At 43.0% G+C, this 21,879-nt stretch overlaps 1 protein-coding gene across 1 annotated transcript in view; it reads right to left on the bottom strand.

The window, feature by feature from the left end:
- The window catches only part of LOC106574174 (TSC22 domain family protein 2), a 49,513-nt gene that overhangs the window by 2,802 nt on the left and 24,832 nt on the right, over positions 1-21,879 (bottom strand). The window contains exon 2 of the mRNA XM_014149843.2: positions 21-72. Coding sequence (XP_014005318.1) covers positions 21-72 — 52 coding nt within the window. The remainder of the gene's footprint in view (positions 1-20; positions 73-21,879) is intronic.

Raw genomic sequence — 21,879 nt, 5'->3', positions numbered from 1 at the left:
AAAACTAGAGATGCACTCACCATCGCTTGCTCGATCTTGTTATCGATGGCTACAACACTGGCTCCAGAAGAACTGTGGAGAAAGAGTCAGAGAGAAAATAATGTCAACATACCGAAGGAATGAGGAAAAAGACCCCCGAAATGCTTTGAAGAGAATCATCAATCCTCTACTACACATTCCAATGTATGTTTCTGTTTCCCCATGCAGCGTAATGCAGGGATTTAGGCACAATCCTGTTTAAAAACCACATTTGACATTTGTCTGCTTTTCCAGCATGTAGAAGAATGCTGCCTGCCTCTTAATACGGTTTAAAGAAAACAGGTTATATGCAATTGGGATTTCGGCTAGTTGAACATAAAGGGGATTAAGCAGCACAGATGTTGGGGGGGGATTAGGTTTATAGCACAGACACTAGTGCTGAAAGGGCTGTGCAAAATGACGCTCCATTGTGTGGAAAGTCATCGTTTCATGATACAGTGCACTTGCTTTATCTCGACATTGATTTGAGGATAGTTTTTATTTTGCCATGTTTTGTTGTCTAGGCGACACGTAGCCTACAGTGGAACAAACAGCATACTGTGTACCCTTTTATGGAGGTTACCACCACTTCTCCTCCCTTGCTCCGTTTAGCGTATTACCCTTGTAGAAAAATGCATTATACTCACGTCGTTCAGTGGCCAACGTCTCGTAGACACATTAAATAATCTCACAAATCTCTATTTAATCCCTCAAAAGGTTGCGTTTCTGATCCCTTTAGCAACACCCGGTCGATGCCTGTCGTGCACTGACTACAGCGCCCCATCTGAACAAAGGCGCTTCCGCGCAACGCGCCGCTAGAAGGGGCACTGGCAAGACAACATATTGTCCAGGTCTGTAATTGTGTGTTTTAATCGTTTACTGATCCTGCTGAATACATTAAATTGTATTATTCCTCCATATGCGCACGGGTGAGGTGAAACTATACGGTCCATTCTGTTCTGCTCCAAATACAGTGAAAGTTTTAGGTTTCCTCGCTATACTTCAAAACGTGAACAGGATACAGAACATTCATTTGCTGATTAAATGTCCCTTTACAGTTAGGATTTAGAGCACATCATCGGCATGGGACCGTGTCTACAGGTGATACATGGTTGAGTGAGTGTGTCCGCATATCATAAATCAATTAAATGCCTAAAACTATGCTGGCGCGCAATTTAACTAACAATTCGCCAAACGGTTGACAAGATCATCTTCAAATTAGGTCCCGACTATTCCATTAATGTCATTGGCTCCTCTATTCAATGTAAACAAGTAATCGATCAATCGTCGACGACCATTGTATCCCCACGGCTATGCAGGCTACGTGACTCGCTGCAGCTCTGCAAGGCGACGTGCAGAGAGGGCGCACTGTACCCCCTAAGGCTATGTAGCCTACATGACTGACTGAAAGCTCAACAAGGCGACGAGAGAACGTGCAGAGAGGGCGCACTGTACCCACTAAGGCTATGTAGCCTACATGACTGACTGAAAGCTCAACAAGGCGACGAGAGGACGTGCAGAGAGGACGCACTGTAGCCTACATGACTGACTGAAAGCTCAACAAGGCGACGAGAGGACGTGCAGAGAGGGCGCACTGTACCCACTAAGGCTATGTAGCCTAGATGACTGACACTGTCTCAACAAGGCTACGAGGACGTACTGTACCCACTAAGGCTATGTAGCCTATATGACTGACACTGTCTCAACAAGGCGACGAGAGGACGTACTGTACCCACTAAGGCTATGTAGCCTATATGACTGACACTGTCTCAACAAGGCTACGAGGACGTACTGTACCCACTAAGGCTATGTAGCCTATATGACTGACACTGTCTCAACAAGGCGACGAGAGGACGTGCAGAGAGGGCGCACTGTACCCACTAAGGCTATGTAGCCTACATGACTGACAGTCTCAAGGTGACGAGAGGACGTGCAGAGAGGACGTACTGTACCCACTAAGGCTATGTAGCCTATATAACTGACTCAGTCTCAACAAGGCGACGAGAGGACGCACTGTACCCCCTAAGGCTATGTAGCCTATATGACTGACTGAAAGCTCAACAAGGCGACGAGAGGACGTGCAGAGAGGGCGCACTGTACCCCCTAAGGCTATGTAGCCTATATGACTGACTGAAAGCTCAACAAGGCGACGAGAGGACGTGCAGAGAGGGCGCACTGTACCCACTAAGGCTATGTAGCCTATATGACTGACTCAGTCTCAACAAGGCGACGAGAGGACGTGCAGGGAGACAGTCACAACTTCAAACCACCACATTGAAGCTAAAGTAGCCAAAGCACTTATATCACTGTGGCTCTCAAACGTGATACAGTTGCTAACAATGCCGTGGAGATAACAGGTACCAACAATTATCCACGGTACACTCGCAACTATGTCCTTCTAACTGACAATATATAGAGCAAGAGAACAAGCAAGTTGATTAAAAATAAAATCCTGCATTGATGATGTGTCTAAATACAATAGTAAAAGACAGCTACACACTGATGAGGGAATAGCCTCCAAATACAGTATGTCCAAATACTCAAGACTATTACCGGCATCGTGCTCTGTAAGAAACCACACGTCCTGAAGTCGTGGGTGAGGATCCTGGCGAGTAGTTTAGACTGTAGCTCATCTCGCAACGCATGATCAACAAAACTTCCCAAATTGCAACTCTCAGAAAAGTCAAAAGAAGAGTCCACGGTGCGTCTCTGACTCGTAGGTATATCAGTGTTTTGAAGGGAGTGAGTGTTTCCAGTCTTTAAAAGCCCTTTACATCACATGGACTTGCTTGGAAGAATGTTAGGGGAGGAGTTTTGAGCGTCTACATTCTAATTTGTCTACTCAGTGACAGGTTTATATAATCATATTTACTTACTGCTACAAAACGTCATCTCACACTGCATGTGTTAAACCACACCTTTATCAATCCATTTAAATTTACTTATCTCTCAAGTATGTGCATGTTTGATTTTTATCAAGCCCAAATTATGGCACTTACTTTTGAATAACTATGGTTATCAAATATCGATATGGTATTTCAGGGTGATACTATTTTCAGATTGTGTGGGCCTGATCATTTCCTTCGCCTAAACTTTTATTTATTTTTAATCTAGTCAATTTAAACTATATATGTTTCTTTGCATTGAATTCGTTTCAATCCACCGCATCCGCCTATGTAACACTTCCACTTCTGAGGTGAAAGGTGATAGAGCGATGTTTGTGAGACATCCCGAAAATCAGTTCTCACAAAATAGTCTGTAGCGTCCGAACGGTTATGACCTTAAATCTATTATGACCCCTCCGTTTCACCCCCCACAAGCGTCTTGGGACTCGTCTGAAGTCGGTACAGCCGATCTGCCAACTTGTCTCTGTAGCGTCCGAACAGATTTGGGCTACACACTAATATGAGGCCTAATGTTTTGAGGTAACAACATTTTATTTGTAAAACATTCAAGGTCTAGTTAATGACTACATGTCCCATTCGTATCACTTTAAAAAAGGTGTAACGCAGAAATCACTCCGCCATTTCCTGGTTGTGTCATTTGAGACGGGAGTTCCAACCCTCCGGTAACCGCTAGATGTGGTCGTAAACAGAGCGGTTTCTGTTGTCGTCCTACAAATGTCTCTCTTTTCAATGGTTTAAGCTACAAAATATTATGACCCCATCACTGAGAGAGAAGACTCTCAGGAACACATACATACAGTTGAAGTCAGAAGTTTACATACACCTTATACAATTACATTTAAACTCAGTTTGTCACAATTCCTGACATTTAATCCTAGTAAAAATTCCCGGTCTTAGGTCAGTTAGGATCACCACTATTTTAAGAATGTGAAATGTCAGAATAATAGTCGAGAGAATCATTTTATTTCAGCTTTTAATTCTTTCATCACATTCCCAGTGGGTCAGAAGTTTACATACACTAAGTTAGTATTTGGTAGCATTGCCTTTAAATTGTTTAACTTGGGTCAACTGTTTCAGGTAGTCTTCCACAAGCTTCCCACAATAAGTTGGGTGAATTTTGGCCCATTTCTCCTGACAGAGCTGGTGTAACTGAGTCAGGTTTGTAGGCCTCTTTGCTCACACACACTTTTTTTCAGTTCTGCCCACAAATTTTCTATAGGATTGAGGTCAGGGCTTTGTGATGGCCACTCCAATACCTCGACTTTGTTGTCCTTAAGCCATTTTGCCACAACTTTGGAAGTATGCTTGGGGTCATTGTCCATTTGGAAGACCCATTTGCAGCCAAGCTTTAACTTCCTGACGGTGATCTTGAGATGTTGCTTCAATATATCACATCATTTTCCTTCCTCAAAATGCCATCTATTTTGTGACGTGCACTAGTCCCTCCTGCACCCCCACAACATGATGCTGCCACCCCCGGGCTTCACGGTTGGGATGGTGTTCTTCGGCTTGCAAGCCTCCCCCTTTTTCCTCCAAACATAACGATGGTCATTATGTCCAAACAGTTCTATTTCTTCAAAAATACAATCTTTGTCCCCATGTGCATTTGCAAACCGTAGTCTGGCATTTTTATGGCGGTTTTGGAGCAGTGGCTTCTTCCTTGCTGAGCGGCCTTTCAGGTTGTCGATATAGGACTCGTTTTACTGTGGATATAGATACTGTTGTACCCGGTACCTAAAGTATCTTCACAAGGTACTTTGCTGTTGTTCAGGGATCGATTTGCACTTTTCGCACCAAAGTACGTTCATCTCTAGGAGACAGAACGTATCTCCTTCCTGAGCGGTATGACGGCTGCGTGGTCCCATGGTGTTTATACTTGCGTACTATTGTTTGTACAGATGAACGTGGTGCCTTCAGGCATTTGGAAATTGCTCCCAAGGATGAACCAGACTTGTGGAGGTCTACAATGTTTTTTCTGAGGTCTTGGCTGATTTCTTTTGATTTTTCCATGATGTCAAGCAAAGAGACACTGAGTTTGAAAGTAGGCCTTGAAATACATCCACAGGTACATCTCCAATTGACTCAAATGATGTCAATTAGCCTATCAGAAGTTTCGAAAGCCATGACATAATTTTCTGGCATTTTCCAAGCTGTTTAAAGACACAGTCAACTTAGTGCATGTAAACTTCTGACCCACTGGAATTGTGATACAGTGAATTGTAAGTGAAATAATCTGTCTGTAAACAATTGTTGGAAAAATGACTTGTCATGCACAAAGTAGATGTCCTAACCGACTTGCCGAAACTATAGTTTGTTAACAAGAAATTTGTGGAGTGGTTGAAAAACGAGTTTTAATGACTCCAACCTCAGTGTATGTAAACTTCCGACTTCAACTGTACATACCGCTTCCCTCTAATATGTCTACAAGCTGTTAGAGCAAGACCAGCCACTGAATCTGGCAGGGGGGAAATGGCATCGATATTTTATGTTATTTTCTACACAGAAGATCATACAACATTGTCTGATGATCTTCTGAATTTCCCAATACCTTTATGATGCATCAGTCACTTCAAACCATACCATCTTGAGATTGAAATACTGTCAGACTGATTTTTAATAGACTCATAGCCCAAATTGTAAAAAGTAAACTTTGGCCGTTAATTACATTAAAAAAAACGTAGTTTCTTTTGTACATGGTGGGGTCATGGAAACATTTTGATATCAAAATGGAGTCGCGGGACAAAAAAAGTTTGGGAACCCCTGAATTAAACAAATCGAATATCCAACAACTTTCCTCATGTCACCAAGGTCCTTACTGTCCAGTCTTATGTGGCTATGTTTCAAAATGCAAACATCCAATTATCAAAAATCAGTTATCAAAATATGGAAATATTGTGAAAATGTGGATCGTTTGACCTTTCCCAGTGTCTCTACTCAACATTAGACAACTGGGGAGCCATACTTCTTGCTGTGATTTCCTATTGTAAACACTTTTGGTATACATTGGACTTTGTTATGTTGGCTATGCATACTACAGCTATACAGACCAGGGACTGAGGGGAATGAGATGCCAACAGGTCCATGATAACATGCGAGACAGCTAAATGAAGTGACCGCATTCCACACAGGGGCCTGAGTTCATTTAAATCTGACTGGTTGATAAACAAGGGGGGAGAACAGCACATTCTTCCCCCTTTGAACCGACCAATTAACACATCCAGGACAAAAGAGGAAACAGAATGCCCAACGACTGAGTATGGAATGCGTTTATCCATTACACAGAGACAGCGGTCGGAATAGGTCCCAATAGGAGCTGGGGAAGAATGATGGACCGGGAGGGGTTAAGAGGAGGGCAGACACTGGCAGCCAAATCTAAAGGAAAACAAGGCGGCCGGTACATTTCATTACGGGAGGAGACCTATGGGCCGTTTATATAAAAGAGACAAGGCTTGCTCCATGTGCCACACACAACAAGGACCTGTTCTGAACACAGCACGTGCCCCCTGCCAGGAACAGAACAGCAGACATTCCAGTCACCCCTAGACCCCCAACACAACGCACCCACACGTGTATCACCCCCCCACCACGCAAACCCTAACATCCAAGTCACCACACTCCCGACGGGGAATCGGCAGAACCACAACACCCCGGTCAGGGGTGCTGACCAGATACCAGGGACACAAAAAACAGAGAACACATGCTTTCAGAGATGAAAAATCTAAATTTGTTCTTCAACAGGGGACAGATGCACAGGCACACGTCGCCCTGCAAAACCACACCAAACACCACACCAGGCGGCGGCAGCTGAACAAATCATACTTCAACCCCTTCGACCAATGGGGGTTTAAGAGATTACTGACTGACGCACTCTCTCAAATAGCGACCTGTCCCTTTTAATAGCTGGCACACGTTTCAGCAAATAAACACTGGTCTAAATGAATTGTTTACGAGTTAACTTCAGGGAGTACTGTAAAGATTGAGCAACAGAAGAGAGAAAGCATACCAACATCATTGCCATGGATGAAACAGCAGTGTGGTTTGACGTGGTCGGCTCGACTAGCAACAACATCTCACGTCGGTATTCAATGTTTGTCCAGTGGGATAAACATCTGTGGGTGAAGTGAAAGTAGGTAAATTGTTAAAAGTTGTTAAAACAGAAAATAACTTCACGGTTAAGCATATATATATAGATATAGATATAGATATATAGATATATATATATATATATATATATATTTTTTTAAAGACAGTTAAGTTGCACCTAGTGGACGGCATTAAAAAAAGGCATCATCCAATGTCCTGGGGACAAGGGACAAACATTGAATACTGAAGTGCATCTGGTGTGATCGTGTTGCAACTACGGGAATACAAGGCACAAGTGAGAGAATGAAGCGCAAAACCTGGGGTGTATGATAGGGAAAGGCCGATACACCCAGTCACTTGTACGAATGCAACAAGACGGCGCCGGAGAACAAGGCTGACGTTTTACGTATTCCTAACAAATTGTTGTTTTTTTTGGTTCGTTTCTTTGCATTGTTTGTAACTTATTTTGTACATAATGTTGCTGATACCGACTCTTATGACCAAAAATAAAAAAATAATAAAGAACTGCGATTACTTACCACGGACCGGCAGAATCCTTTTTTTCCTTTAACGAGTTTGACGAGCCGGACCTGAATGATATACTGCTTTCTCAGGAACAGGCCCAGATCCCCGTGATTTGCGTGAAGAGAAGGCGGAGAAAAAAGGGGCCAGAGGGCGGGCTGCCTTCTGAGAATTCGTAGGCGATCGAATAAACCCCCACTTCCTTCCATCTGCTAGCAAACGTGCAATCTTTGGACAATAAAATAGGTGACCTACGCAGAAGATTAAACTACCAACGGGACATTCAAAGCTGTAATATCTTATGCGTCACGGAGTCGTGGCTGAACGACGACACTATCAACATACAACTGGCTGGTTATACGCTGTATTGGCTAGATAGAACAGCGGCGTCTGATAAGGGGTGGCGGACAATGCATTTTTGTAAATAACAGATGGTACACTATCTAAGGAAGTCTCAAGGTTTTGCATCTCATGATAAGCTGTATACCACACTATCTACCTAGAGTTTTCATCTGTATTTTTCATAGCTGTCTACATACCACGACAGACTGATGCAGGCACTAAGACCACACTGAATGAGCTGTATTCCACCATAAGCAAACAGGAAAACGCTCACCCAGAGGCAGCGCTTCTAGTAGTCAGGGATTTTAATACAGGGAAAGTTAAATCTGTCTTACCAAATTTCTATCAGCATGTTAAATGTGCAACCAGAGGGGAAAACAACTCTGGGCCACCTTTACACCACACAGAGACGCATACAAAGCTCTCCCTCGCCCTCCATTTGGGCAAATCTGACCATAATTCTATCCTCCTGATTCCTGCTTACAAGCAAAAATTAAAGCAGGAAGTACCAGTGACTCGGTCAGTAAAAATGTGTTCAGATGAAGCTGATGATAAGCTACTGGACTGTGTTGTTTGCACAGACTAGAATATGTTCCGAGATTCCTCCGATGGTATTGAGAAGTACACCACATCAGTCATTGGCTTCATCAATAAGTACAGGGGACCCTCAGGGGTGCGTGCTCAGTCCCATCCTGTACTCCCTGTTCACTCATGACTGCACGGCCAGGCACAACTCCAACACCATCATTAAGTCTGCTGATGACAACAGTGGTAGGCCTGATCACCGACAACGACAAGACAGCCTATAGGGAGGTGGTCAGAGACCTGGCCGTGTGGTGCCAGGACAACAACCCCTCCCTCAACATGATCAAGACAAAGGAGATGATTGTGGACTACAGGAAAAAGGGGACCGAGCACGCCCCCATTCTCATCGACGGGGCTGTATTGGAACAGGTTGAGAGCTTCAAGTTCCTTGGTGTCCACGTCACCAACAAACGAACATGGTCCAAGCACACCAAAACAGTCGTGAAGAGGGCACAACATAACCTATGCCCCCTCAGGAGACTGAAAAGATTTGGCATGGGTCCTCAGATCAGCAAAAGGTTCTACAGCTGCACCATCGAGAGCATCCTGACTGGTTGCATCACTGCCTGGTATGGCAACTGCTCAGCCTCCGACCGCAAGGCACTACAGAGGTTAGTGCGTATGGCCCAGTACATCACTGGGGTCAAACATCCTGCCATCCAGGACCTCTATACCAGGCGGTGTAACAGGAAGGCCCTAGTCATAGACCGTTCTCTCTGCTAACGCACGGCAAACGGTACCGGAGCGCCAAGTCTAGGTCCAAGAGGCTTCTATAAACAGCTTCTACCCCCAAGCCACAAGACTACTGAACATGTAATCAAATGGCCACCCAGACTATTTGCATTGCCGCCCCCCCAACCCCCCTCTTTTAGGGGCTTGTAAGTAAGCATTTCACTGTAAGGTCTACACCTGTATTCGGCACGTGACTAATAAAATTAGATTTCATCAACTGAAATGTCTTCCGCATTTAACCCAACGCCTCTGTATTAGAGAGGTGCGGAGGGTTGCCTTAAAAATCAACATCCATGTCTTCGGTCGCCCGGGGAGTAGTGGGTTAAGTGCCTTCGGTTATTGGCCCAACGCTCCTACCCGCTATAGCAGCCTAATCTTTGCAAGTATGATCTGTGATGTATTTGTCATGTTTATACTCCTCACACCAACTGCAAAGTTTAAAAACATTTTATTGAGCAAAAGCAATGAAATGTGTTGTTTTACAAGGTCAGCCATAGTAGTACAGGGCCACTGGCTAAAATTAGGGCCTTGAAGGGCCCATCGACAGAGTTTACAGCATATGGGGGAAACCTTTATTTATACTAGGAGTTTACCGCATATGGGCCTCTCTATTCTTCTCAACAGCTGCACTACAGTCGCTAAACCAGATGATGATGTCAGCAGTTATTAGCCATTATCCTCATCTAAACCAAATGACGTCAGAGTTAGCCATTATCCTCATCTAAACCACGTCTCCAGAGTTAGCCATTATCCTCACTTTAACCAGATGTCGTCAGCAGAGTGAGTTATTAGCCATTATCCTCACCTAAATCAATGTCAACAAAACTACTTCAGTTGACTATGAACTATGTCAAACAGAACAGAAACCTAGTTAATCAGGTATGTTAATGTTAAATAGATCCGTCATGTCTAGCCATTTGTTCACCCAAGACCAGACGACTAAAAAGGGACAATGGTCCTGCATGGTAAATATAAAATCGTCAAGCATGACAAAAAAACATTATTATAAACCAGCTTTGCTCCTCCACTATCTTAATTGATGGTGCCCATTATGTAAGTAAACAGCCCAGTATAAACCTGCCCAGAGGGCAGTCTTCTAGGGGTACTGTGAGGGATATTGGGCTAATGTTTACCTTTACAAACAGATAGAGAGCCAGGGGGAACATTTCGAGCTTATTCAGATTGAAGAGAGTTGAAGCAGAGGCATCGCAACAAAGTTTCAATGTTAATTTGTTTATCTTTCATGGAAGATTCTTTATCCATAAAATGAAGTGGACAGAGAACAACCCTCACATTATTTAAAGATATTTAAATTCTATTTTGAAATGATCAGTAAATGTGAAAACAATACGCACCATAAAAGTATTTAACAAATTGAAAATTAATCTTGATATGTAATACCTCTTAGGTTTATGTATTCTTGTTTGTATAGTTCAGTTTTTTTGTATTTGTTGTGTTAATAAAATGTTTTATAAAAACAAAGTTTAAATTTACATAATACGTACATGAACTTTTCCATTTACATTAGCAACGGGTATGTCATGTACCGAGAGGGAGTTTGGGGGGCTTGAAGCGGCATGTACGCACGCAGCCCCATGATCTAGAAGGCGTATAAACTTACTGGCTGACGTATTTTGCTTTACCTTAGAACCCACAATGGTGCTCTCCAGGGAATAAGTGCTGCTGATGGTATAAAATGTTGACATTCCTGTTTGGTAGGGTTTTAAATGAATAGCGACATTGACAGAGACAAGTACATGCAATTTTGGCTACAGGTAAGTCTGTTCTACCCGTCAAGAACTACATGACCTAAAGTATGTGGACACCTGCTCGTCAAACAACTCATTTCAAAATCATGGTCATTAATATGAAGTTGGTTCTCCCCTTTGCTGCTATAACAGCCTCCACTCTTCTGGGAAGGCTTTCCACTAGATGTTGTAACATTGCTGAGGTGACTTGCTTCCATTTAGCCACAAGAGCATTAGTGACACCTAGCCCGAACCATGAATAACAGCCCCAGACCATCATTCATCCCACCAAACTTTACAGTTGGCACTATGCATTCAGGCAGGGCGTGTTCTCCTGGCATCCGCCAAACCCAGATTTGTTCGTCAGACTGCCAGATTCATCGCTCCAAAAAAGAGTTTCCACTGCTTCAGAGTCCAATGGTGTCGAGCTTTACAACACTCCAGCCGATGCTTGGCATTGCACATGGTGATCGTTGGCTTGTATGTGCAGCTCGGTCACTGGAACCCATTTCATGAAGCTCCCGACCAACAGTTCTTGTGCTGACATTGCTTCCAGAGGCAGTTTGGAACACGGTAGTGACTGTTGCAAGTGACGACAGAAGATTTTTTACACACTTCTATAGCCTACCACTTCGCGGCTGAGCTGTTGTTGCTCCTAGACGTTTCCACTTCACAATAACAGCACTTACAGTTGACCGGGGCAGCTCTAGCAGGGCAGAAATTTGACAAATTGACTTGTTGGAAAGGTGGCATAGGACAGTGCCAAGTTGAAAGTCACTGAGCTCTTCAGTAAGGCCATTCTAATGCCAATGTTTGTCTATGGAGATTGCTGACGGTTGTAAAAATCGAACACAAAGACATGCAACGGGTGTGGCTGAAATAAACGAATCTACAAATTTAAAGGGGTGTCCACATACTTTTGTATATATGCATATTTTGCTACTGCACTCAAGTTGAAGGATAACCCGGAGATGCAGAGGACACCACCCGGGGATTCAGGCAACTTGATCTTGGATTCCCTCAATGTGTAGGGGCCATAGTCGGGTCCCATTTACCCGTCATAAGCCCAACACTCGACAGTCACACAGACTACTTATATCGGAAGGGGTAGTGGATGTCCCACCACCCCCTCTTCTACACTACTGCTACTCTCTGTTTATCATATATGCATATTCACTTTAACCATATCTACATGTACATACTACTTCAAATCAGCCCGACTAACCGGTGCCTGTATATAGCCTCGCTACTGTAATTTTCCACTGTCTTTTTTTTACTATTGTTTATTTATTTAATTACCTAATACCTTTTTTTATTTTCACTGTTGGTTAGAGCCTGTAAGTAAGCATTTCACTGTAAGGTCTACACCTGTTGCATTCGGCGCTCGTGACAAACTTTGATTTGATTATTTAACAAGGGGTCGTCGACCACCAGTTAAGGTAAAACTGGTTAGTAGAATTCCAAGAGTGTGCAGAGCTGTCGTCAAGGCAACAGGTGGCTACTTTGAATAATCTCAAATATATTTTGATTTGTTTAACACATGATTCCATGGGTGTTATTTCATAGTTTATGTCTTCACTATTATTCTACAATGTAGAAAATAGTAAAAATAAGGAAACTCAAAAGTTTGGATACACCTACTCATTCAACTGGCACTGTATACACGTGTCTTTAATGCATTACGAAAATAACATGCACAGTCGTTTCAGCTTTCGCATTCTTCAGTGTGTTGTCTGTTTAGGGTGAAATGGGAAACAACAGCCAATAATAATAACTGTTGTTTCCCAGGCTGGATTGTCTTTGAGATGGTGGTCTGAAGCCATACAGGAGTGCTGCTGTACACTGGATCCTGACCCTGCAGCAGTGACATCCTGGATTGGCTCTGCACAGGGGCCTGCTGAGGAGCATCAGGCCAGCGCTTCCGAACATACACTACATAACGGCAGAAAAGTTCAACACTAGCTGCCAGTCCATCTCGACCTGCCTTTGAGACCACATGGTGAATTAACCAAGCTCCCTTATATTCTCCTTCGCAGCCTTTTCGCTGTGTTGTTGCCGCTCATATTGAGTCTTTCTGGATGCTCTGCCACCTGGAGTGAACAAGAAAGCGATTACTGTCAGCCAAATCAACAATTACAAAAATGGTGATACATAAGTTAATGTAGCGTCGCCAACAAAATATCAAGTACAATAACATGTTATACTGTCCTATACCTGCAAGGGGTATTTTGCACTCCCCGAGTCAAGAGATGAGTTGGTTGGACTTAAGAGGGAAACTAGGGGCAGACTGCTCAGAGTTGGGGCTACTGACGGGACCCAGGGCTGGTGTTGCTGCATATGTAACAGTGTAGGTTCCGTCCCTCTCTTCGCCCCAACCTGGGCTCGAACCAGGGACCCTTGCACACATCAACAACTGACACCCCACGAAGCATCGTTACCCATCGCGCCACAAAAGCCGCGGCCCTTGTGACGCAAGGGGAAACCCTACTTCAAGTCTCAGAGCGAGTGACGTCACTGATTGAAATGCTATTAGCGCGCACCATCGCTAACTAACTAGCCATTTCACATCGGTTACACATAGGAGAGATTGATAAGCAAAGTTACCCAACAGGATACATTCGCAATGGACAGTGACTTTTGGGAGCAAGCATTCCACGATGTAAAGTTGTGGTGAAATAACTCAACGGCAACTAGCTTGTAGTCATTACAAGCATTTGGGTGGGAGTGATGAGCAAAGTTTACAAAAACAGGCTAGCAACGTTTTGTTAGCAACCAGCTAGCAGACAACAACGTGAAGTAGTGATACTTTCGATTCATATAACTTAGAACTAGCTAGCCGTCTGGCTAATACATTAGGACATAGTGTCCGGATGACTTTTCTTAGCTACGATTACACAAATAAATAAAAAAAAATACTTGCCAAATTCTTGCTCTTCATCCGCTGCAGTTACACTGGCGTTCATAATGTGGGGAGGCATGGAGGCAGGTCGCATGAGGAAATTGTCCAATTCCCTATAGAATGGACAGGCCTCTCTGCCAATACCACTCAGTCCATTCTCGTCTTTGGTCCGGCGGTACGCATATTTCATGTCTGACGCTGCTTCCACAAAACGATGGTGGCCATGTTCAAGCAACGCCGCAGACGTCGAGGTAGACGTCTTTCTTTCTGTAACATTGCAACAACCTCGCTAGAATCTGATCGCTTGACCAAATGGAGATCAAAAGCTTGGTCTCCGCATCGGACCAAGTCCGCGCACTCATTTTGCTGTGGTGTTGTCGATATGGATATGTACAAACAGCAAGCGTGAATGCAAAGCATAGGGATTTCTCTGGCAAATGTCAGTATATAGATTGTGGCGGAAACGTCCTTTGACCTTAAAACCTCGTACGTCACCGCTCACGGGACTACAATACACATTGGCCGACATCTCTTCACACTGCAATGCTCGGAGTGGGGGTGAATCTCAAGCAAAGCTCGCCCGCAGCCTTCAAGGGTGGCGTAGAAGACATGACAAGATTGCAAGTTTACATTACAGTAAAAGGTCTAGCTCTCCCTCTCGTAGTGTGAACACCTAAGTAACAAGCTCAGTATAAACCTAGTCTAATGGGCTAATATTTAGCCAGGGGGAACATTAACATACAGGGCCCACACTGATGTGCAGGGACTCTGAGGGTTGCCCTGAACATAGTAAGTCTGTACCAGCATTATTTTTACTCCTTATGAAAGGCCTGTGTTTCATTTTGACTGCCTACATGGGTGCCCTGATTCTGTAGGTTGTTATAGATGCGCTTTGCACCACCGCAATTCAAACCTGCTTCTATACATTAGGTTCAAGCTTGTTTTTGAGTCAGATCCAACTAATATTGATACTCCGGTAGAGTCAGCATTGGGTTGGGGGATCAACTTAATCTTTGCACTCCAGTTTGACTGTAGGGTTGCAAAAAAAAAAAACTTTTCCAAAATTCTCTGGATTTGCAGAAATCCTGGTTGGAGGATTTCTGGAATAAACAGGGAATAAGTTGACAGAATCCTCCAACTGGGGTTTCTAACCCTATTTGATTGTAAGATGCTCTTTAGTTTGAAGGGAATGCAATGAGCAACGGTTGAGCCGCTGGGTTGGTTATGGGTTTGTTATGATACCCGTTCCATGGGGAGTGGGAGGACAGATTTTGGGAAAACACACACACACACACACGAGGCGGAGGTCGGCCAAAAGACTGACTTGACACCTGGACAGCACAGAAACTAGCCACACACACACACACACACACACAGGATTGGGCTGGCCCAGACTAGAGTTGTCTGTTTTTTCGACCAATCGATTAAACGTGTATATTTCCATTTATAGACACACCCTATGTGTATTAATAAAAAAAAATTAAAAACATGCACTGAGCTTGTCTGATGTTTTAAGAGCAGTTTGCTGAAGTAATAACATTTGTTTTACTGCTAGTGCCTGTGACTAGCACCCATTGTCTTTCCCTACTTCCTGCTGCAGCGACCACCAGAGAACATCAGTGTTCATCACGCAGTCCATGTTGCTGAAGCCGCAACATAATTACAGCCATTTGAAAAGATCCTGAAATCCTCCATTTGTTTTTCGGAAAAACAGTCTCAACTCTTGCTCTCTTTACGTGACACGTATGCATCGCATGCACATGACCAATGGGGACTGATCTATGTCTATCATAATCACACAAATTGGCTATAACAAACTCAACACTGCAACGTCAGAAAAATTTATGTGGAGGACGTGAAAAACAAACTCGAAATGGGAATGTTTACTGGTTGCTCAGGAGGGAAAGGGAAGTCACATTTGTGGAAGAAATTTGGAGGAGGAAGGTAAGGAACAAGCAGTGTGCGCATATCATGTGTGCAAAACAGGTGCTGTTAGAATACAATATAATTTTTTGGGACCATTTGGAACAGTGTAAATAAACAAAATAAATTAGGTGTACCCCCTGCACATCAGTGTGGGTCCCTGTATGCCTTTATTATAGCAGAGACTAAAATTTGTGAATGTCGCATTTGTGAATGTAATTGCCGACATGGAACAGTTTAGGCTAATTACTCAAGGCTCCCTTTGTTATTTCATTTTAAAACTAAAATGTTTGATTGCATTTCAAATCATGAACGAATGAATGATTGGTACAATAGCCTATATAATGACATATAGATCTAAGTAAGTTAAGATATTAAGACAGCTAAACAGGATGCGCTCTTACAGGCTGACCACACCGCATGCGTCGCGTGTGCGAGCGTTGCAAAAATAAATTTAGAAATCTATGTTATTCAATTATTGCTAGCGCCAACAAATGTCTGCATTGCCAAGGGCTAAAATAGAAGTCAGTTCTATTTCTGACGCAGATTGCGCTGCAAGTCCTGCCTCTCCCATCTCATTGGTTTATAGAAGCAGGTACCCACATGCCATCTCCTCATTGGTTATACCCACGTGGGTGACTGAAAGACGAGCGAGGTCAGTGGCGGTAATGCACCTAATTTATGAAAGTTGCCAATCGCAATATAAAGTCAAGAGAAGAAAAGGCTTGGAAGGAAGAGATGACTAGAAACGAGTCGGTTGACCGTTTTATATGTGGATTAATTGGCGGAGTAGAGGACCTTGTGCATTTCAGGTAAAATAACAAAATGTTTATATCCCAGGACAAATAAGCTAGCAACAGCAAGCTAGCTAAATAGGACACATTAGCTAGCAAGTGCAAGCTAGTTAGCTAAATTGCCATAAATGTTTAATGCCTTTCGACCTGTCCCCAAATTAATATAATTGGTTCAGAGGTTGTTTTGATATTTTAACCTGCGTGTCGTGATTGCGTTTGGTGTGGGGGGGACAAAATAAATGTCTGCAAGATGGCTCATGCGCACAGCCAGTTTGGGTTCCGTGTTAGGCCTACAGCTCGATGGTGGTTATACAAAGCTGCTATACTAAGCCTACAAATGATCTTAATAACAAAAACAATAAGAAGTTCAAGAAAAAGAAGGCGCGAGAAAAGCGTGCGTATTATGCGACAAACAAGTGCTCTTACATTACAAAATTATAATTTCTGACCATTTGGAAGTGTAAACACAAAATAAATAATACCAGATGTTGTTCTAACAAAAAAGCCTTTACTACAGCATTGCAAAGATGAAAAATTGCTTTATCAAAACATGTGGTTGTGTGAGGCTTGGTGTAAACTGAAACAGTAGGCTATTAAACAACAGAAGCAGGATCTGTCTTGTTCCTGTAGATATGCACCGAGTATCCAAAACATTAAGGACAACTGCTCTTTCCATGACAGAGTGACTAGGTGAAAGCTAAGATCCCTTATTGACGTCACTTGTTAAATCCACTTCAATCAGTGTAGATGAAGGGGTGTAGACAGGTTAAAGTAGGATTTTTAAGCCTTGAGACATGGATCTTGTTTGTGTGCCATTCAGAGGGTGAATGGCCAAGACAAAATATTTAAGTGCCTTTGAACGGGGTTTGTTAGTAGGTGCCAGGCGCACCTATTTGTGTCAAGAACTGCAAAGCGAGAGAAAACACTTTTTTTTATTTTTATTAGTGTTGCACCATTGTTCTTACATAATATAACAATATACAATTTCAGTAGCACGTCTTAGAAGGATGGACTGTGCCATCCCCACGGCGTCCACAATAGATTAGTCCACTCAGACAGGCGCGTATCAGACGTTTGTGCACAATAAAAAATAATAAATATAAAAAAAATGAAAATTTCGACTGAATGCTCGACTAAAAAGAGATCTCAGTCAACCAACAGCCTATTGACCAAACAATCGACCAGTTGACTAAATGGGGTCAGCCCTACTACAGGACGAAGCATGCATAGTTCAATCTAGGTAATCTGTCCTTACAAACATGTGCCACAAAAAAAAAAAAATTATATGCCTACACGTTGAAAATAAGGGCTGTTAACCGTTAAATCGGTTAGCTGCCGAAAATACATTTGACCGGTCATGCTTATCGGTCTATAGGTTAATTTGCATAATTTAGTGGATTTAAAATTGGCATGCGTGTATTTTCGTAATTAGTACAGCATACAGAGCCTAGTTCGAGGAGCGGCATAGTGCTGCGTGAGAGCAGCTCCTCAAAAAGCTGGTACTGGAGTGAAACAAGTGTTTGTAAGCCCAATCATTGCGCAAAAAAATAATAAAAATTGTTCTTAATGCAACCGTGTGTTACATTTTTTTAAATAAAAAAAATTAACTGTAGAGGGCCACAATTAAAAAGAGTACTATTTTTTTTTTTTTCTCAATCTCAACTGGTAATTAAAGTGTTCCTCTGCTATAGCTACCGGTAGGCAGGCTGTCAGCGTGTCACCCACCACATTGTGATGGGAGCTTGAGGCAGCACAATTGTTTGAAACCTGAAATTGTTTTACTTTACTTCAAATAATGAGGCATCTCTTACCTTGCTGCAAAGTAGCCTATCCAAAATCCAACCCATAGAAATGTGGAGGCAATTATTTTATAAAGACTTCCTCATGCCATTAACCAGCATTTCTCCCCTGTTCTATTGGTTTTCATATTAACTTTCTTTCGTTGTCCAGAACCCAAAGCCACAATCGTAGTCATAGCAACCCATCCTAGTTGTTGCTATTAGATACCCCCTATTTCTAAGTGGAACACCACATGGAACAGCTCTCATTAGGTACGCTATTCAGAACAGATTGCATTTTGGCAAATGTTTGAAAATGACATTTTATTAGCTGCTTCATTATAGGAGTTCCATTTTCAATGATAGTCAAAAAGGCTATAGCCTAAGACAGCCAGTTTCCATTAAGCGCTCAATGAAAAATGTTGGTTCCATGTATAGTATTTTCTCAGCTACAATTATTAGAATTATTAAAATGGCTGTTTTGTGCACCATGGTGATGACTAAAGTGTCTTAGGATTTTGATATTTTTTTTGTAATTGTACCCCCTTTCCTCCCAAATTTCATGACATCCAATTGGTAGTTACGATCTTGTCTCATCGCTGCAACTCCAACGGGTTCGGCAGAGGCAAAGGTCGAGACATGCATCCTCCAAAACATGACCCACCAAGCCGCGCTGCTTCTTAACACACTGCTCGCTTAACCCGGGAAGCCAGCCGCACCAATGTCTCGGAGGAAACAGTTCGACTGACAACCGAAGTCAGCTTACAGGCGCCCTGCACGCCACAAGGAGTCGCTAGAGGGCGATGGGCTAAGGAACCCCCCCCCAACCCAGACGACGCTAGGCTAATCATGCGCTGCCCTATGGGGCTACAGCCTGGGATCGACTTGGGCAGCTCTATTAAGAATGTTCAAATCTGACTTCTCTATGTGGCCGTCTATGGAACTGGTCTTTCTGGCCCAGGTGTTAGTTAAACTGCAGTACCGTGCTTCTACAACAGAATCTGGATGAACAGGTTCCTCTGAACAAGCGTTTTTTTTTTTTTCTCTGAGGCTGCATTGTTAGGACGTCTGTAAATGGGGAATGGTTGACACAAAAGAAGCAAAGAGCCTCAACCACCCAATGCCTGTACATCAGATCACTGGCCCATGCTATTTTCCAGTGCAAAATCAGTCATGAGCATTGTCCCTCAAGGCTATTCTGTAAACAGGCCTCAAAACTTCTTCAGGATCGGTGGGTCCCCTGCAGGACGTTGAGCTAACGTAGGCTAATGCGATTAGCATGAGGTTGTAAGTAACAAGAACATTTCCCAGGACAGACATATCTGATATTGGCAGAAAGCTTAAATTCTTGTTGATCTAACTGCGCTGTCCAATTTACAGTAGCTATTACAGTGAAATAATACCATGCTATTGTTTGAGGAGAGTGCACAGTTTTGAACATGAAAAGTTATTAATAAACAAATTAGGCACATTTGGGCAGTCTTAATACAACAATTTTAACAGAAACGCAATGGTTCATTGGATCAGTCTAAAACTTTGCACATACACTGCTGCCCTCTAGTGGCCAAAACCTAAATTGCAGCAGGGCTGGAATAATACATGATGGCCTTTCTCTTGCATTTCAAAGAAACTAGTTTTTTTTTTTTTACCAGATCTATTGTGTTACATTCTCCTACATTCCTTTCACATTTCCACAAACTTCAAAGTGTTTCCTTTCAAATGATAGGAAGAATATGCATATCCTTGCTTCAGGGACTGAGTTACAAGCTTAGATTTGGGTATGTCATTTTAGGTGAAAATTGAAAAAAAAAACGGGTCCGATCCTGAAGAGGTTTTAATAGAAACCTGATGCCGGCTAGCTCGTTCACTGTTCTGTTGCATAATCCTCGTGCTGAATACACACACAGCTGCTCTGTCTGCAGATGTCCCTTGCATGCTGCGCAGAGAGCTTATAGGTTGTCCTCCTTGAGACACACTGGGGGTCCTGGTAGGCAGGCTGGAATGAGAGCGCGTGTGTGTGTGTGGAAAGGTATACATAATTGTAGATGTTTTGGATCTGAGTGACGAGAGTTTGCACACACACACACGTTAAACCCTACTGAAGTCTGCCGGAGCTATATTATTGTAAATAAGAATGTTCTTAACCGATCTGCCTTGTTAAATAAAGGTTGAATAAATAAAAATTAAATTAGGCTAACATGTTCCACTAAATTAACTTCCATCTAGGATGCTTGTTAAATGGAGGAGAATCCTGGCTTGCCAAGGAGCGAGTATTCACCCCCTGGGACTAATGGGCACATGAGACAGTAAAGAGGCTGGGTGTGTAAAATCAAATCAATACAATTTGATTTGTGTGATGTCACCATCAAACTCCATGTGAAGGAGTAAATAGTGGTGCGAGGTCAGGTGCCAGGTCAGTAGTTAAGAGGACTAACGTAGCACCTGGCCCCTAACGATCCTCTGTATTCATTAGATCATTATCACAGGATCAGCGCCTCAATTAGGGGCTTCCCCTCTGGTACGGAAGTGCCACGACTCCCCTTTCAACACGGAGACATGTAAGACCAGGGGTTAGGCCCTAATCCACATCTCATCTGCTAGTAGTGCTACTTACTCCATTTATCTACTGTTGTCTCTTGCTGTGATGCGAGGCCTTTTGTAAATAAGAATTTGTTCTTCACCGACTTCATAGTTAAGGTTAAATAAAAAATAAAAAAAATAAAAAAAATACTTCTTGCCCTTATGATGTGACTGCTGACAACTGGAGGCTTCTCCATGTCTCAGAGCCACCTCGATTGGCCACAACAGGCTGTCACGAAAAAGGGCAGCAGTCACGACGTGGAGACGTTTGTCAAGATTAACATTCTCACTCAGCTGGCAAGGAGGAGGCATATTCTAAGAACAGGGTCTCTCGTTTTACGTAAGTTAATATTATCATTTAAAAAAAAAAAAAAAAAAAATCACCCTTTGCCATGATAGCCAGCCCCCTTTCCGCCCCAAGTCGTAAAGAAAAAGATCAGAGTGCCAGGCTTGTGTCATGTCCATCAGGCCTCGCAGACATGGCCTGCAGTGGAGGCACCATGTAATCCCATCAAAATGACATACTTACGCGTGCTCCATAATAAAATGCTTAGAAAAGGACAGTGAAATTAATTGTAGCTCGGGAGGCCTCCCTACAGGCGATGCACTGTGGCCGGTAAGTAATTATATACTCTGGTGGGGGGTATATGTCCATCTTCTATTTTACTTCAGAAGTAGAAAGGAGGAGGGGGTATTGGTTAAAAATGAAATCTGGACAATTTGATTCATTGTCGTTGTTGGGACAGAAAAAGCACCATCATTGTATGAGTTGCACATAGGGCTAGGTCACCCAAATTACACAATGGTTTCCTAACTCAGCCAGCAGTCTATGGACATGGCAGTAATCCATGCTTTGGTTTAGTTTCCCCTGGCAGGGTTTCCAAATGCTAAAGTTGTAGCATATGTGGCACAGATCCCATTCAAGTCATGGTACCGATAATAGTATTTTTCACTCATCATGTTCAAATC

This window comes from Salmo salar, chromosome ssa16 (genome assembly GCF_905237065.1).
Source record: "Salmo salar chromosome ssa16, Ssal_v3.1, whole genome shotgun sequence".
Lineage (NCBI taxonomy): Eukaryota > Metazoa > Chordata > Actinopteri > Salmoniformes > Salmonidae > Salmo > Salmo salar.
This window is presented reverse-complemented; position numbering and strand designations above follow the sequence as displayed.